The sequence below is a fragment of the Anticarsia gemmatalis genome, chromosome 4 (genome assembly GCF_050436995.1).
Source record: "Anticarsia gemmatalis isolate Benzon Research Colony breed Stoneville strain chromosome 4, ilAntGemm2 primary, whole genome shotgun sequence".
NCBI classification, from domain to species: domain Eukaryota; kingdom Metazoa; phylum Arthropoda; class Insecta; order Lepidoptera; family Erebidae; genus Anticarsia; species Anticarsia gemmatalis.
Window position 1 is genome coordinate 8,517,655 of NC_134748.1, and position 19,516 is coordinate 8,537,170.

Sequence of the window (19,516 nt, forward strand, 5' to 3'; positions counted from 1 at the left end):
TACGCACCAAACCTGAAAAAGTCGAAAATAGATAACGTGTAAAAAAATTTCTTCGACATTCGTAGATATTTATATCTGAGTAAATAAACACAATATATCACTTTGATTGACAATGTTTATTTTGATGGTATATTGGTGAAGAAACAGTTGTCAACACTGTTTCACCCTGATATTGAGTTGACGCAGCACGTCATTGGAACATGTAGTGGTCTTGACCTAAATGTTATTCCCTCGGCGTGTGGCTGAGGATTCACATAAATAAATACAATGGTGCTGTCTGTCAAACACGTCCAAGTCCAGTTAATAGCTTTTATTTACAGATGAGCGTCAATTAACACGCTGGCTAACAGTAATACAATTCGCGAAATGTTCTCTATAAATAGTATTCCGCTTACGTTAGCCCACAAATATGCGTGCGGCTTGATGCACGCTGGTTGTCACTGGACTCCTGTATGAGGGAAATAAACAAGTAGTGGTATTTTATCGCAATCTCGGCAGCTGTGTTGACCGGCGGCGACCGACAGAATAGATACACAAATCAAACATACAATTTGTTGACAGTGTCGGCTTGTGCATCGCTTGTTCACACACTGCCAAATGTTCAACATGCAAGCCGGCGCGCTGCACGTTTTAAATATTTTCCATCACTTGTGTTGAATGGTGATGAAACTTAGGATATGTTCAGTATGTTGTCGACACTGACAACAGTTTGATGAATCACTGATCCGTAAAATTGTAAATAATGTGAGACATGATATAAATCAATGGTTATTTGCAAGATATTATGTGTGTCGAATATAACTTTAATTTTTTTATAAGACAATAATGTGCAAGTTTATCGACTGAAATGTCCCCAATCCTCCTACGTTTACCCTGTATATTAAATATTTAGGTGCTCTACTTTTGTTTTGAACACGAGTTTATAACATCATTGAAGTAATAAGTTGATTCAAAAAAACATTTTTTTTGGTCGTTTAAAAATGTATATTATGCATTTAGTACCAGATATTTTCGCTATAAATAAAATTCCGAGTTTGTGGCCCATTTGCTAGAACTCTTAAGAATTTGTTAATGTCAGACGACTAAAAGCTGCACATTGCAGTTTTACTAGAGCTCGTATTTTTAGAGCAAGTGATTAACGATGCTCACTAGATGATGTTGTGTTTACACTGAAATATTATCTCAGTATTTCAACGCTGATTAACATTAACATGTTTAAATGATAATTACAAGCTTTTATGTTATTTTGTATATTATTACCGTTCATTTTTATGCAAGTATATAAGCATGAAAAGCAAGTAACAAAATCATATAGAGTAACATTTTATTTCAAAGATTCCATATGCCTCTATTATTGTTGGCGTCATACAAATGGGATTTCAGCCAATAAAAGTAAAGGGAAGCAGCAAAACTCATCTTTGTTTTATGATAAGCCATAAATGGTATACGTCGTAGCTTGAAACTATGAGTGGACTCAAGGGGCTCGAAGCAAACAAGCCCTGTTTCCGAACTGCCACTGACCCAAGTAATTTCGTATTCAAGGGATGTGTGCACGCGTCGATAGTGACATGTGTCCCCTTTCAGCCCAAGAGGCGTACGAGGGCTCAACGGCGAAACAGGAAAACTGGGGCAACACTATAACAACCAAGACGCGAAACAATGAAACGGTTACCTCAATCGTTACTTTATCAGTCTTACCCAAAACAGTTGTAACACTATTAGAAATGGGGTGAAGCAATAACAAAGAAAATTAACATATCATAATTGTGTTAGGCGTCCTCGGATTAACTTCTCATCTGCCTACGCCGAGTTACGCTTGGATTATAATTCAATTTGGCTTGTAAAATCAGTGTGCTGCTCTGAGTTCATATACACCGCAAATAAACTAGTACGAACTTAGTTATTGCGTTACATGAAACAATGTCAGTCTCCCTTATACCAAATATACAAGCAGAACCATTCAATTGTTTAAGAGCTTTTAAATTACTTAACTTGTTAACATTGTTTTAGTTCGAACGTACGACCATTAAAGTGATAAACTATAAGAATTTTATGCTTGCACTCTTGTAGCCGTGGCTTGTTATAAGAGAAGTAATGCCTCCATTTATTTTATACACACAAGAGATTAAAGTTTACGATGTTGTGGTGCAAGTAAAAATAATTGAATGTATTGTTTATGTTTTGTCAAATTAATTCGAATGGAATTCCAAAAAGAGGATGAAAGTGTGTACCTAGATGCAATCGATCATAATTTATTTAAGTGAATGAGATATAACAAGATAAATATCTATTGAATACAGCAATGACTAGCATTTCAATGCGACGGGAAATCTGTGAAACGGAATAAAATGTTTGTATAAATGTATTTCCCTTTCCTCGCGTAACTCATTACTGCTATTGACAGCCAACTGCGGAATGAAATCCAGACTATCTTGTTGGATAATACGCTTGTTGACCCACTTCTCAACTGTAATCCAACAAATAGGTAATTAATTTGTCGTTTCACTTCACACAAGTATTCCTTTGAAATGATTGACGAGTGAAGAGTTCGGTCTTGGCTCGTTCTTGATTACTTTACGAGATACGACTATCCTTTCAACCTGATTGATGAACGCGTGTACAGGGTTCGTTATATATAGGGATAATGTATCTTGTTGCGTAGGATGCTCTCGTGTATAATATTCCGAAAAGTACTCACTTTAAGTCTTAATTTGGTGCGTCGCCTAACTGTCGTCAACTAATGAAAAAATATGAGTCTTTGCTGTCGCTGCCCGTCTGACGGTCGGTTTATTAACTTAAGCAAATTGCGCAATTATTCTTTTAAATAGCCTTCTGAATTTCAAGAAAGAGGAAAAATCTTAACAATTATTCCTACATTTTCCGTTTTCTTCTATTGTAATTATTCAAACGTTAAACATTTTTTAAGATATTAAACGTTGCCCTTTCGCTCTGTGTGTACATTTCATAAAGTAAAATGGTCCGTTAAAAAGTTGTAAAGTTAGGCGATTTGTCACCGATAACGTCGCATTCTTAAACAACTGCAATAAAATCAACCGGCGTTATTAAAACAACAAAGGGAATCGTAAACTGGCGACAATTACCTACGTATAGGTTATTAACAGAGAGTGACTTAAGTAGGCTTCACGTGATTCTTAACGCTTGCCTTTGAGCATAAATTCTAGTCACACGAAGCAATAAACGTCCAAGTTCTAGGTGCCACTAAATCAAGGTTCGAGGTTTCATTCGCTCTTTTTAATTACTCAGAGAACACAATAAATATAGTAACTGAATAACACCATTTATTTTAATCAAAGCTCTCTGAAACATTTAAAATTAATCTGGGGAAATTACAAAGATTTTGTACGCCATGAACAATAAATGTAGACGCCTCATTACATGAATCCCGCACAGAGCTCTCGACTCAAGTTTCATTAACAAAGTCGCTTAATAAAGTGTCTGTTGAATAAAATAACGCCACTAACGTACAATTTATTTATTAAAACATTATAATTTCTTAGTACAAGAATGCTATGGTGGAAATGGATGGTTGCGTTTAACAGCTTTATATTCAGAGTTTGTAAACATAATCTTTTTTGTTTTACGACAAGATCTATTTGTTTTTATTCGTACTTTATGAACATAGTTTAATGCCAGTTGTTCGTAGATCATATGATGAACATAAATTAAATCATTTACAAAGTATAAGTCATATTAACGTTTATGAAGTTTTTATATCTATTTACTGACGCAAACATATTATTTGGTACTACTGACGACGCTTCTAATGACGGCTTGTGATTTGTACATATTTACGTATTTATTTTTAAGTTTAAAGAACTTTGAAATAAAATTTACTTACATACATAAACACCATCAATAAATAACATCTATTTCGCATAGGGGGTAGGCAGAGACCCAAGAAATACTTGCAATAAAAATACCGTGAGTTTTCGGAATTTGCTTACGTAAATTCCAATCTAAAGTAAATTAAACTAGAAGCATTTGGTTCCTCGAATGATGTTTATATTTGCACATTTTTATTTGGAATTGGTCGGCAGGGGGCGGCGCTTGGGCAGTCGTGCCAAGTTTCCTACCATTCGTCTTTTACTTACCTAGGCGATGTGAAAGACTTACAACCAAGTGCTTTGTAAATATTTATATTGCGAGCAAAATACTAATTTTGTGGAGACATTATCGCCATCGTCCATCTGATTTATGTTCAGATTTTGTCTAATATATCCTCTATAAATTACTCATGCTGCCCCATTTTCACGTGTCAACTTAATCAGTTCTCCACTGTGCTGTTTTTGAAACATAAATAATATAGTATTAGCATATATTTATCTTCGTAATAGTCTAGACGCGATTTGGATTCACCTTGTTGGACCTAAAAATTTAACTCATATACGATATGTACCTACTTACAAAAAAATCGAAAGGCAGGCGGAGACTAAGGATCGTCACATACGGTAATATTTGTCTAATTAAGCAACACAGCAGCAAGAAACCTACCATAATACTTTCACTAAAACCATTAGTTACTAGAAGAATAATATCTGTTAAAATAAACCTATTTTTATCCAACGTCGTAAGTTAAATACAGTATATTTTAAAAATTTACGATTCTTTATCACGTTAATTTTTCACTTGGCCAAGTTTATCTTTCCTGGCGCTGCGAGCTAAAATAACAAACTGTGGAACACTCAATTAAATAGCAAGCCTATTGAAATATATATCCTCTGAAGGTAAATTAATGTATTTCGTAAATAGAAAGTCCAACATTTTTATCAAATTGCAGAAATTGACAACGGCAATAGTACCTATAGTAGACTTTTCTTTTATCTGTTGCACTTAATACTGTTAATGATTATGTAGTGATTATCCCAAATCCTATTACGGAATCGCCGCGTCGGGTTATTATTATCTAGTGTAACCAGCCAGCCCATGCGCTGACACAATCGCTTAATTGCCTTTTACGACACCCATAGGAAGTGATGAAGTGGTTAGCCACTCTATAATAACTAGCTGGGACCGCAGCGCACGTTGAAATTCCAATTTTTAACCCAATTTGCTTGAACATTATCAATTTAAACCAAGTTTGTTGTACAGTTCAAGCAAATTGGCAACGTGAGCTGAATATTGGGTAATTAAGTAATTACTGCTTGGTTGTGCTACTAGGCGATATTAAATACAAACATTATAGACGTTATTGCCTTGTAGGATGTACATTTTGTATTACGCTTTATAAACAAGTAACAATTCAAGATTTATCATCGTTTTTGCTCGTAGCCATAAATAATAATTGGTTGTAAATTAATAATTATGCCGCTAAGACTTGACGTTAATTGTCCTATGTTTACAGGTGTATATTTAGTACTCGAATAATTACGTATTCATTACACGGCTTTATGAAGCAACCACTTCTGCCTACGGGTTGGTATAAAAGTTTAATTTTCACCCACCGGAGTTATTATTTGCGCCTCAAATTTCTAAGAATCAACATGCTAACTTTTTAACAAATATGTTTTAGTCTAAGTACTGTTAAACTTCACAACAACTTCTCCCGGATCGCTGTAACAGAATATTGTATACAATGTAAGAATTATTTATAAAGTTAACTTTACGGTTCTTTTGCGAGGTAATTTATACATTAGTAGACGGGCAATAAAAATATTACAGAGTAATCAAGTGAATTTTCCTCTCGGATTCCGGAAATAACGATTTTTGTAAAGACATTGTAAGACGTGCTGTGTAAATTTCTATATCGAGACCTCCTGAAAGATCAGTACCGCGATTCGCTACCACTATCGGCTACTGACAATCGGCTAGTTATTTAATTATTTTGTATGAAAATCTCTAGCGGGCGCCATAGGAGAAAGTTTTTAAATACATGTTAAATGTCAAACTTCCGGGACTTTTATACGACGAATTTTGTACGAGAACCACAACATCGGAACTGGCGGAAGTCGTGACAACTTATTTTCATGTATTTAGCCACAGATTAGCTAGCCGTATTATTGATAGTCAATAATAGTAGGCAATCGCACCACAGAGAGGTTCAGGAAAAGTTCTTACAAAAGATGGCTTTACATTGCAATCCTTATTTGTTGATAGGTCGGTGGTAGAAGCGACAGATGTGCAGCTAAACATGCGAGTGGGCATCCACACGGGACGAGTGTTGTGTGGAGTGCTGGGCCTGCGCAAATGGCAGTACGATGTCTGGTCCAATGACGTCACGCTTGCTAACAATATGGAGGCTGGAGGGGAACCTGGGTAAGACTTCAATTCCAATCCGATCATACTGTGTGGAATACTACTGTAATAATATGAATTGTATTGAAACTTATTGATGGAGGGAAACAGTACATTAGCTTCTTAAATGTTAGATGTTTAATAATTCTCTTCCAGGCGTGTGCACATAACGCAGGCGACGCTCGAGTGCCTCGGCGGCGCTTACGAGGTGGAACCGGGCCACGGATCCAGTCGCAACGCATACCTCAGGGATCATTCCATACAAACGTACTTTATCATCCCGCCGCCCAGACGGAGAAAAGTACGTTTCTTTGTACAGCGGCAATTTAATCCTTAACAAACAGTTTCCACCAAATCACTAGGGACCTCTGCCATTTATTTGATTAATTTTTCTACGAAATAAGTTCACCCATTTGGTAAAATAACATTTATTTCTGGTAATTCTATCGAGCCTGTCAGAGGTATTAGTATATCAGAAGTTATTATGGAACATTCACTTAATTGAAATAGCGACCAATAGCAATAATATTCTCAAATAAACCTAAATCATAAACTACACAATAGGATATTTCTCATATTCCGTATTTCGTGAGTCAATTACATTTTGCTCTTTATAGATTTCTGTGCCGTTCTGTTTCCAGGTAAAATTATTTATTGTGATGATTTCAGATGTGTTTATCGGCAGGCGTGGGCCTGGGTTCTGCGTCACGTCGAAAGCTTTCGTTTAAAAACGTGTCCAACGTTGTTGTGCAACTGCTGCACTCTATCAAGTTCAATGTGGATGTTCCGTTTTCCAACATGGCTGCTTCACCTCAAGAGCTGAAGGCTAACGCCGCCAGGAAGGTACTTTACATGTGACAAACTCCTTGAGATCGAGCAAAAGATTTGACGGAACAGTTCCTCTTGCGTAACTAAGAACTGAAATCGTTTGCCCCCGCACCGTGTACACCGCCATGCAAATGTTAAGATAAGCACTTAGGGGCGCAGACGGTTTCCGTGTTTATCAGGTTCCAAGAGGAATTCTTCCAACTGTTTATTCGTTACGTGAAACGTTAAATATTACTGTTTGCACTTTTGTCTTTTTTGCAAAAGTTTTGCACCCTTGCGGACATGACTAAATAATACGAGTTCAATGTCCACGGCTTTATCTCGCTCTTCAGAATGTTTGTCTCGAGTGATATATTATTTCTCGTATCGGTGGTCTACTCTCCGCTTCAGAAGGTAAGTTCTCTTGTTTTCTTTCATTTATTTGATACTATTTTTAAATTTTCTCAATGTATTCTGGATGTCACAATTTTAATAAAATGTCGATGATCTTCCGAGTCGCGTAAAATGTGTTTTTTTTTTAATGTAGCTAGTAATATAAATAAGTATCATCGTACGCTACCCAAATTCTGAGTGTCATTGTTGGCATCCGAAACACGCGTGAGGAGGGACGACAGCGGACAAGTAAATTTTTCGGACTCGACCGAAAAATGTAAGTTTTAATTAAGCAGGCACGTGTCGTCGTTCCTCGGTCACGCGTGTTCGTAGTTATTATGTATACGAGTGTGCTAACGCTTTCCTGATCGTGGCGGCTCGCGGCTCGGCCGCGGGTGCCGGCGCGCGGTGACTCGGCACGTGTGTGGCAGGTGCTGGACCTGCGGCGCGCGCTGCACGCGGAGCCCGGCTCGGCGGAGGCGCTGCGGCTGGCGGCGCTGCGGGCCGAAGACGTGAGAGCCGCGATGCAGGCGCCCGCCCCCGCCGCCTCGCCCACCCCCGCCACCGCCCCGCACCACCACACCTTCGACGCCGTCATGCAGCACCACGCCCTCCGCACACACACCACGGTCGACACGACCTCCGCACATGTTAATATATTATGCATACGCACCTTTGGTTTGGACCGTACCTACTATTTTGCAATTAGGAGATTGTTTGCAGCGATTTCCTTGCGAACTGCGACACTGAGTTGAACTAATCTGGCACAGATGATTTGCATAATTAGTGCGTATACGTAGTAGCGCGGCGCGCTCGTCGCCCCATGCGCTCGCGGCGCAGGGACCGGGGCATGTGGCGGCGTGCGCGCGCTCACACTCGCATACGGCTGATCTAGTATATGGTTCGTAGGTCTAGTTTAGGCGTATCTCATGAAACCATATAGCTATGTCACCGGGCGGCGGCTCTGAGATTTCACGCTTCAGATACGAGATGGGCGAGGCGCATCGATGCGGCCCCGCTGCCGATGCGTTTCGTGCGTGTACTTGTGTGTCGAATGATAACCTTGCTTAAATGGTTTCCTAGTAGTTAGTTTGGTTTTGAGTGGTGGTTTCGAACTAAATCTATGCTGCTTTTTATTACATTGTAAGGTGTGCACTGAAGCTTTTTTCACGAGTACTACAGAAATAATTTTGTGAGGAAATTGAAGAATGTTTAAAAACGCTTCGCACCACATTTACGATTTTCATTTCTGCCAAACTTCATTGTTATGTTTATACAACACGAATTACACAAACACAGTTTATTTAAGTATCTGTTCCCCGAACACATTGATACCGAAATACATACTTGTTACCTGTAAGCACGAACACTTCCGACTTTATGCGATTGTTCCCCGGGTGTTCATTTAGTTGCTGGTACGTTTAGGCCTTCACTCATTGTTGTACTTTATATAAGTTTTAATTAGGCTTAATTATTCTGGAAAATTATTGCGATAAGAATAATTCGTGTGTAACTAACTGATTGGTGCATATTTTGCTGTCCAAAAGAACATTGTGTGGAAGACTGAAATACACCAGCGACTAACATGAGGCGTCTGCTCATTATTTTTCAGATATTCCGACCTTGGACTTTAGTTCCACAACAAATACCCGCTGAAACAGTAAGCGCAGACAAAATGTTGTTCATGTGTATTATTGTGTTCCACCATTTACCGGGCGACACGTTATAATTCCCTTTACTGAATGTAGGTACGCTAAGCACCACGAGCAATGTCTGTGGGTCGCACCCGTCGCGAACACGTTCGCTATTCTGTTCTGTTCACTGTGTCGATCACACGGAAGGGGATCTCTCGACTAATATCGACGTGAGCACACAAACCACACACCATCACTGTTTCTTACTTCAAAATTGTCAAAGTGTTTATATACTTGAGATTGTTTTATAGAATGTTGTTCGATAATAAAGCCGGACGCACCGAACTGTGTTTCACTCGCTACCCCGAGAATAGTCACCTTCGCACTTCGAGCATGGCATGACCCCGACTGTCGACTAACTTGCATGCCGCCATTCGCCCTCTTGCTATAAGTTATACTTGATTTTATTTGGTGCTTGATTATTTCCACTGCTACTACTACTGTCTGAACTAAACTTGATTTTGTTTAAAGAAATAATCAATCACAAAACTTTTAGTTTTAAGTGTCAAAACTGTTGTAAATCTGTCTCAAAGTAAACTCTTAATAATTTCAAAGCAGTCAGTCTTCATACTGTACTTCAATATCTTGCAAAACTGAAAAGTAACTCTGTCGATTTCTATGTTTTGTTTATATTTCATTTCATTACTATTCTAATAATGTGATGCTGCTTCGGATTCCGGAACTTTTGTATTCTAAGGTCAGTTCTAAATTCCAAATGTGAAGCATGGAGCCGGCATGGACCTCAGTGTACCCTGATCTCAGCCGTCAGTACCTTTGAGCCCTTCTAATGAGCGTACCCCTACCCTAAGTGTACAGGCTAGTTATGTGTATTCCCAAATGATCGTTGTACATATCAGTGGTTAGATTACCTTTTAATATAGTGGTGTATGAGTGGTTTGCTTGAACGCTGTGATGGGTGTTTGCAGAACAAAGTGACGGAGAAATTCAAGCGGCCGCTGAAAAAGCGTCACTCGTCTGTGTATCACCAGCCCACGAACCGCGTCAACAAGTACCTGGCGCAGGCCATCGACGCGCGCTCCGTGCACCGCGAGAAGGCCACACACGTGCACCTCCTCACACTCTGCTTCAAAGACGCCGCCAAGGAAGCACAGGTGAGTTCTCAGTTAAACATGATACTTTCGATTGATTAAACTATTGTTATGTTCTCGTTAATGTTAAAATTCTTGTAGTTGAAGATACAAAAAGGATTAGTAACGTAAAAAGCCGACAAAATTTGTTTGAATTCGTTTGTTTAGTTTTTTAATTTAAATTCGCAAAGTAAATATTGTTTCAATAATCACCATCTGTCTGCCGACCAAGGACAACATACACAGAAACATTTAAAGAAAGTCAATTTAGTTGGCACTACCCTTCACTCCATTTCATCAGTGTACCAAAATCAATTGTTTTTGTTTCAGTACCGTGAATCGACAGACGGTGGATGGGCCGGGTCTTTAGGCGCAGCATTATTCGCGCTTGGTGCCGCTGGGGCGCTCCAAGCATCAGTGTTGCCACAAACACTCATTCTCTTGCTCCTATTCGTCACGGCCTTCGCATGGTCAGCCGCGGTCCTTGCGCTTACTTTAGCTGCTAGGCTGAGGCTCATCCCTTGTGATGTGTCCAGGCCCTTCACTTTGAGGAATGCCATTACAACGTTTACTATAGTCTTGGGATATGCTGTTGGACAAGTTAATGTGGTGAGTAACTACATTTGATACATGTTTAATTCTATAATAACTCCATATGTCTCTTTAGGAATTCTGATCTTGTCTTTTTGAGAATCTTTCTTTTCCTCTTATTCTTTATGCGAATAAACCGTAAGGACCAAAAATTTGTATTAGTACAATTTCAGTTACTATTTTTATTCTTTGCACGTCACTGTCTTTTATGGACGGATCCAGAATGAAAGCCTCATAAAACCTTACGGTTTTGATAATATGCACCAATAAATTCCAGGTAACCTGCCACAGAATGGAACTCTGCGCCAATTTAACTGGTAACACGACAACTATAGAAAGTATTCGAGCCATGAGTGGAGAAATAGCAGAAAAATTATGGAGCAGTACTGAACATCTTGCTTGTCCCATTCCTCTCTACATTACTCTAGGCTGTTGCCTTAGCATGCTGGTCGTGGCCGTGTTTCTAAGGCTACCGATATTGGTGAAAGGAATTCTTCTGTCAGTCATGACGGCCGGATATATGGCTGTTATACTTGGATACCATAAGGACCTGTTCGACTGCTACGATTTGATGACCGAGTAAGTAGTATTTTTTTTATTCTAAAAAATGTACCTCTGATAAATTTGTTATTTGAGAAGTCTTATTGTTTTATGATGAGTAATAATACGTCTTTATATCTCGGCCTTTGATTGATTGATTAGATGAATCGCTTGTACCTCTATAATATGCGCCAATATCGGACTATAGAAACAACACGCTGCGAGGAATGCAAATTATAAAACACGTGACTCTAACGTCTTTGAAGGCTTGCTGCTATATTCAAGCACACAAATTAAAGTGGCGCGTACTATGTGTCTACAAAAATGTCTCTCAATGAATAAGGGCGGTATATTATTGTGCTATTCATTATCTATATTGTGGTTTCCTTAATACATACATCAACTCAATTGTCAAGCAAATTTTGAAGTGTTCATTTCTAATACCCATATCAATCGTGAAGAGGCATTGTTTTGTCTATTCTAAGTTATTATTAATTAGGGGTACATCTGAAGGTGACATTCAATTAAGTTTACAAGCAAAATCTAATTAATAGAGACAATACCCTCTATTTACTAAGCTGATTAGACCGGATTTTGTGCTAGTCTAACGAAACCCGATATAAGAACTAAGCCTATTTGATGCAGACAGTTAAATACGCGCATACCATTACGAAATGTCCTTTAAAAATGATACCCGATATGAAATCTATTCTTATTATTGTATTTTAAAAACTATTTATCACGTTCGTAAAATAAATGAAATCCTGTATTATTATAGTTTAGGTTGCGATGGAGCTGACATGGTCTTATATGTATAACCCCAAATGTACCTCTTTAAAAATAAAGATCCAAAAAAAACCTTTATTAACTCTTCAAGCATATTATTTTTGACGAGTGGTACGTGTACGCATTAAATAGATATTTTAGTAATTAGGAGGATAAGGTTCGATTTCTGGTCGCTCTTTGTGATGCAAAAGAGCTTTTGCCAAGCTAACCCGTTTCCATGTACAGTCTAGATTCCCAAAACATTAAAAACGTTACTCGCACAAGACTGACTTTGAATAAAATATTCTCTACTTTTCAGCCCGGGTACAGTCGGCTCGGCATACGTAGCGAGTGCGTGGACCGTAGCATTGGCACTCGCAGTGTTGCTACACGCACGACAGACTGAATGGACAGCGCGGCTCGACTTCCTCTGGCAAGCTCAGGCCAGAGATGAGAAGAGAGACATGGATGCGCTACAGGTCAGTTCTTTTGCTACGACTCGTAGCTTCGTAGAGGCAATATCTGCGTAGCAAAGATGATCCAGGGCATCAATATTAAAAACCACTTTTTTTACTGTTTTTTTAATTTTTAATTACAGTGGACCTTCATGTTCTGCTTTTAAGGAATCTACGACAGTCTACTATTTTGTTTTACAATGTAGGAACCATATTTGCCCTTACGAGTAAAATAACACGTGTTATAATTCTACGGTTATCAGTTCTTCTATATTTTCTTCCCTTTCTAAACAAAATAAATGTCATTGTTTCAGGCATCAAACCGAAGGATCCTTTTCAACTTACTCCCGGCTCACGTGGCAACACATTTCTTGGACAACCAGTTTAGAACCAACATGGTAACTATAGACAAAGCTTCCAAACGCTTATTGCCATACAAATTAAGACTTCAATTTTAAATATTATTATCAAAGAGAATTAATTGGCTTAAGTAAGCTTGCATACATGTTTCGATGTTGTTCATTGGCTTGTTCGATGTTGCAAATGGCATGAAATTTTAAATACTTTCACATAATTTTTGCTGCTGGCAATATTCATAAATTTTGATCAAATATGGCACTTCATTCGACTTTCATTCGTTCAATCAAATCAATCACTAACGTTCATTTTCACTGATTCATTCATCTTTGTCGTGTGTTCTAACCATTTCACCTCGCTTTTTGTATTGCACAATACACGAATGGGAACTAGTGACAGACGTAGGGAAATTATATTTGAATATCACAATAGCTTCAAATACTCTAATTTCATAAGGTTTATAAACAAAGTTTGAGTTGTATCGCGTCGTTGTAGTCGTCTATCGAATAGCTATCGAGAAATATTATTATGGAATTAAACTGATCAGCGCCCCTAGCGAGTAGTTAAGAAACTATTTTTTAAGGCTACTCAAAGGTAAAGATAGGTTATAAGGTATAGGTAGTATTTATTAAACTAGGATAGACTAATTGTTGCGCTGTAATTAATCAATTTTAGAAGAAAATGAAATAAAATAATTTCTTACGAAACTAAACACAGTAGGTACATTTTTAATTACTTTGATGAAGTATAGCTGTAAAGTAGTGGATCTGTCAGTGTTCCCTAACGTGTGGCATGGCTTGCGCACGCTGCACGTGTCTGACGCAAGAGGCGCGGTTGGCAGGACCTGTACCACCAGTCGTACCAGCGCGTCGGCGTGGTCTTCGCCTCCATCACCAACTACCACGAGTTCTACATGGAGCTCGACGGCAACAACCAGGGCATGGAGTGTCTGCGGCTGCTTAATGAAATTATTGCGGATTTCGATGAGGTAAATATGACTAACTATTGCAATTATTTATATAAAAAGATTTAAACCACGTGATTAATTTGTCTCAAGAATAAAAGTGCTTTTCTGCGATTTTTTCAGATCAGTATCGTATTTCCTTGATTGAGTCATTTTAAATATCAAATGCTCGCTAGTCGATAATAAATGAAACAGAGTTAATAAGTAGATATTCTTATATATTTTTTCCTATATTATTATTTTTCTAAACAAGCACTTCTTACAGCTTCTGGGTGAAGATCGCTTCGGTGCAATTGACAAGATCAAGACGGTTGGCTCCACATACATGGCTGCGGTCGGCCTGATCCCCGACAGGAAGATGACTGACGAACCGAGCACTCGCAAGCACATGGCAACACTGGTCGAATTCGTGTTCGCTATGAGAGACAAGCTCAAGGACATCAATGATAACTCGTATAATAACTTCATGTTGCGTGTCGGTGAGTCATAATAATAAAACGTAAACATAATAAAATACTGACACATGTTTTGAGGTTAATGTTAGGCGTTATAGCATGAAATTAATGATAAAATATTCTTGTGCAGGTATCAACGTCGGTCCTGTGGTAGCCGGTGTAATCGGAGCGCGGAAACCCCAGTACGATATTTGGGGAAACACAGTTAATGTTGCGTCTCGAATGGACTCTACAGGATTACCGAACCATACGCAAGTCACCGAAGAAGTGTACCAAGTGCTCAAAGATATGCCTTACCAGTTCGTATGTAGAGGTAAAGTCAAAGTCAAAGGTAAGGGTGAGATGACGACGTACTTCCTAACAGACAGAGCGCCCGCTAACGGTAACGTGCAAAACTCTTCTAATGGACCAGCACCGAATCCACCTACGGCATACGGAGGAGTGGCAACACCGTTGGCAATGTTACAAAACTCAGCAAGGCGGGCGGCCGCACAACCTTCCAGACTACCCCCTGTAAGAGAGTCATCGGTTGCGGGGGAGAATGAACCGCTGCTGCCGTCTAACGGACACCAAAACAACGGCAACAACAAAGGTAGCAAAGGCAGGAGAAATAAGGACAATGATGACAATCCGCCACCGCCACCACCTCACGGTGTAGGAGGCAATCCTAGGTGGCCTCCGCCACGAGCGCTGGTACCGCCTTGGCCGAGGCCGCAGGAGCCGCGCCCCGCCGCCGCACACAAGCGCAGGGCACCCACACGACTGCCACGCCCACGATCTAGTGAAAGCTTGCCTTTAGCCCGCAGCCCGCGCGTGCACTCCTCTGCTGATGAACTAAGCTCCTTGACGCGCTCGCCCAGTCTCAGCTCCTCCGACGAGAGCTACTCTAGAACAACGGACGCGTCGCCGTCCCCGCCCCGACCTTCCCAGTGGTTACCGCCATCCCGTCCGCAGCGCACGAATCCGAGCCCCGCGTATGACTATCCTCCGGTTCGTCCCGGCAAACCCACCGTCAACCATGTTAGCGAAATATATGCGAAACACAAAATAGCTAGAAAACCATCCCTCGAAGACAAATTCCTCGACGGCAGCGTAGAATTTCAGAAGGAAGAGGAAAAGTTGCAGAGGAGTATTATAAGCATGCTTCAAGCGTCGGCGAAACGAGACGGTTGCTGTCAGACTGATAAAAAGGACGTGGCGGCTCGGCTCGGCCAAAGAACTAGCTCTTTCTCGAGTTCCGGCAGCCGGCCGACCAATCTGAAGCATCTTAACCATGACTCACGGGAACCATTCGCTAAAAGGAGCCCCTCAGACGTCGCTTGTGTGCCGCCCTTTGAAAGGGAGATCCAACGACTACTCGATGACAAGAATCTCATTAAGATTAATCCGCCTAAAACTGAGCGAAAGGAGTTAAAACTCGAACTCAGGTAAAGTTTACTGATTTTGCAATTTTACTCTTGTTTTTATGGAGCTGTTGTCTATAAAATATATTTTTCTCATTGTAGGGGTGCAAACCCGGCCTTAGAGCCGATGCGTAACTGTAACAACAACAACAGTAGTCCACTACACGCGGTAGGCTTGGCGGCCATCACGCAGGTGGCGCGGCACGAGGCGGCCAGTCCGGGCCGCGCGCCCGCACAGGCCGAGTTCCCAGGTGTTCTACCCACTGATGTCGTAGTGCAGCTACCCTCACCAGTACATGACCGACACCGGAATAGGTTCGTATTAAACTTGCAGATCATTACGTATACTTAGTACCGTAACTGCGGCTCAATCAATGCTATTTTCTTTCTTGTTATAGTCCATCGAGTGAAAGAAAGCCTGAACCAGTAATAGTTAGAGAAAAAGAAAAAGAAGTCCAGGAAAGACTACACAACCGGGTAACTAGAATAATATTTTACTATTGCTCAATCCAATTATATTGTTTTTGAATTTGAAGTATTGAAATATTGCCTTCGCTTTAGGTGACCACTTCTAATCATAGAGAAATGGGTCTCTACGGGGAGAGTCAATCGGAATGGAGTTCATCGTGTTCGGAGGGCGAGGGCGACGGCGAGGGCGGGCAGCCGGAGAGCACGGGCTACACGACGGACGACCCGGCGCTGGAGAACGTGTCCATGCTGAACGAGGCGGGGCTGACGGACGCGGAGGCGGCGCTCAGCGACGTGAACTCGTGCTACTTCGAGCGCGACGACGACGTGTCGTCCCGCGCCTCGTCGCGCCTGCTGGACTCCGAGGCGCTGGTGTCGCTGGAGTCGCTCAGCGCCATCTACGACTCGGACGAGCCCGCGCACAGGTACCTCGCGAACATTCGCACCGTCAGCGAGTCCATCACGAGGAACTTCGGACAGCCCGCGCACGTCACCGACGGCGAGAGTGATGTGTAGTGATACTATGTGATATATGCGATATATGCGAATGGTGATAAGATTCGATTTTGTGAATCGACTGTGTACCGTGTACCTACGTTTCGACTTTTCCTTGCGTACTGCCTTCGGTCAATTGTGATAAATACAAATCTCAATTTTAATAAACTATCATGACAAGTACTTTATAATAGTTTTGAACGTTATTCGATGGAGGAACTATTGATTTGGCTCTCTAATTAGAAGAAGCGAATACTCAAAAAGTTTTCCGCTTTTGTTCGATTGTAATGAATCATTCTTTTTTGTCGTCATAGTGAGGACACGCATCGTTTTCGCAGACGCGGTCGTATTGTTGTATCATTATTGCTGACGTGCCTGTACCTTGATGATTTTGTACTATGTAAATTGTGTCAATATGTACCTATTAATGTAACACTGTATGATATTCATGTACAGCTGAATGTGCCATGTGATGGCGCGATGCATCATCTGTAGGAGTATGCGATGATCTCTACAATTATAAGGTGCTCTGACTTAGAATTATTTAATATGGTTTGTCTTGTGATAACGGTATAGGAATTCGAATTTGAGCGACCAATCTCTGTTAATGTCAGTGTTCTAGAGTAAGGGCTGGTCCCTGCGCTGTAAAGTCTAGTTCGTCTCTATATTTTCGGAGACGAAGAACTTAGTAAAATGGTGTGAACTAACTTCGTAAGTACGTAAACATAATGCATTTCAAATATAAAAATATCTTTAGAGTAAACGTTGTTACCACAGCCTGACGATTATGCTACGTAGTATTCTTTTATCTGCCTTATATATCAAGTATCGTATGTATGTGAGGACAGTGATTGTAGGGTTCTGTCTATATTCATTAACATTTTTCAAGTAAATAACAGTTTTGGCCTTTCTTTCCGTAATCTAGTCACTAATGGTTTTCTAAAGTTTGCATCTTTTCGGTGAAGGATATCGTGCCATTATCACTTATCAGTTCGTTTTGTTTGTCTTCTATACTTGGTTTGAAGAATTGCTCTTAATAGGAGGGGAGGTAATATCATGTAGTTAATAAGTAAACAGCCGTGAGACTTAAAAGTACAACCAATACATAAACACCACTAATGAATATTTGTTGTAGAATATTCTCTGTATTAATAAATATCAATTATTTTTTATTATTTAATTGTAATATTAAGTTTGTGTCAATTTCATATAATGATCGTTATTTTAAGGTAAAACATACTGTTACAATTACGAAAAAATGTTTCTCATTTTTAAGGCATAATGTAGCCTCTGAATATAAGTACTTTAAGCAATGCAACCTTACTTGAATATTCATGTACTTAAAGTATTTTGGGAGCAGATCCTTCGAATAAAAAATAGCAAATAATAATAAAAGTATGATTTTTATTAAAAGCTAAATGTTGCAGCTAATTACTTGACTATGATTTAATTTTTTAAGGACATTTTTGAAACGCTTTTCCGTGAAATATTTTGTACCATTTGCTTCTGTTTATATTAGTTTAATTTCTACTGCTTTATGTGGCTGAAGAAATATGTTGTTTGAGACTTGTACATAGGAATATAGGAAGAGCACACCGAGTGCTCCAGTGAGATCTAGAGATTGTTAATCTTTGTAAATATTGTTAATCACCTGTCAAGTGCTATTCCACTTAAATACATACCTATACCTAAGTATACCACGCTGTGAAGATAATATTATTTTTTGAAGGGATCCTCTTGTTTGCTATTATTATTCTCAGTATTTCGATTAATGTTTCTCATGTCGATGTATGTACACATAGTGCCAAACTATTTTTATGTATAGGCTTGTAATCAAAATGAATTATTTGTTTGCGCTTAAATATTATGTTATGTTTTTGATAAAAGTTTACTAGTTCATCTCGTTTCAAATACAAATGAAATAACTTTCGAATTGAAAATATAGATCTGACGTATAGTGTATTTTCGTAGGCGCGTAGTAAAACAATATGCGTACTTGAATGTTTTCTAATATACTCAATGAGGAATTACATCTTTATCATAGTAATTCAATGTATCGTACTGCCGAATTATAACTGTTTAACAAAATTAAATAGAAATTCATAGATTAAAGAAATATTTAAAATTTGTTTGCTGTGGTATTCACATTAACGCTATTTACATAACCAGCAGATATTCACAATCGTCGTTGACTTTTAGACACTACCATGACCTCCCGAGCACAAAATATCATAAAAAATATTGTTATTAAAGCTTTAATGTGAATAGAGAACAGCTTGGATACAGATTACCTACAAGCTATTAACTCATAGAAAAAATATATTGACATTATATAATTTATATTATATAGGGTACTTGAATTGCGCCTTACGTAGCAAGTGTATTGTGTATTTTTATTTATTTAAAATTCAATTACCTAAGCAATATTAATTACTTATTACAAATTAAAAGTGGTTTACATCACCAGGATTTGATTTTTATTTATTAACCTGTTAAAAACATAGTATATATAATATTAAAAAAAAAATAATCACCACGGTTTCGCCTCTTCTAAATCTATCAGGTACCTTTAAAATGGAATTTTAACAGTAATTTTTTATATTTGCTAGCACTTTTTTTAGCACATAGGTTATTCAATATTTATTCACATACTGTGATACTGGCTGTATATAAACAGAAAGTGGACAAAATCTTCGAAAAACAATTAAATATTTTGTGTTAGTACAAGAGACCAGGTACCTACAAGTTGTGTTAATTTTAGCCTTCCATATATTTAGTGTGAACATTGT

The 19,516-nt window shown here is 39.1% G+C and overlaps 1 protein-coding gene across 5 annotated transcripts in view; it reads left to right on the forward strand.

The window, feature by feature from the left end:
- Positions 1–19,194, forward strand: part of rut (adenylate cyclase rutabaga) — a 66,713-nt gene extending 47,519 nt beyond the window's left edge. Inside the window, exons 8-23 of one of the 5 annotated variants that reach the window (XM_076113569.1) lie at positions 6,115–6,273; positions 6,409–6,553; positions 6,922–7,095; positions 7,884–7,964; positions 9,065–9,112; positions 10,073–10,258; positions 10,565–10,843; positions 11,103–11,404; positions 12,450–12,609; positions 12,900–12,983; positions 13,784–13,930; positions 14,172–14,385; positions 14,492–15,788; positions 15,867–16,079; positions 16,163–16,241; positions 16,326–19,194. In XM_076113569.1, the coding sequence (XP_075969684.1) occupies positions 6,115–6,273; positions 6,409–6,553; positions 6,922–7,095; positions 7,884–7,964; positions 9,065–9,112; positions 10,073–10,258; positions 10,565–10,843; positions 11,103–11,404; positions 12,450–12,609; positions 12,900–12,983; positions 13,784–13,930; positions 14,172–14,385; positions 14,492–15,788; positions 15,867–16,079; positions 16,163–16,241; positions 16,326–16,748 (3,991 nt within the window). In that variant the 3' untranslated portion in view covers positions 16,749–19,194. Of the gene's footprint in view, positions 1–6,114; positions 6,274–6,408; positions 6,554–6,921; positions 7,096–7,883; positions 8,103–9,064; positions 9,113–10,072; positions 10,259–10,564; positions 10,844–11,102; positions 11,405–12,449; positions 12,610–12,899; positions 12,984–13,783; positions 13,931–14,171; positions 14,386–14,491; positions 15,789–15,866; positions 16,080–16,162; positions 16,242–16,325 lie in introns of all 5 variants that reach the window. The other 4 variants (XM_076113567.1, XM_076113568.1, XM_076113571.1 and 1 more) reach the window with 4 other exon arrangements.
- The last annotated feature ends 322 nt before the right edge of the window (positions 19,195–19,516 follow it).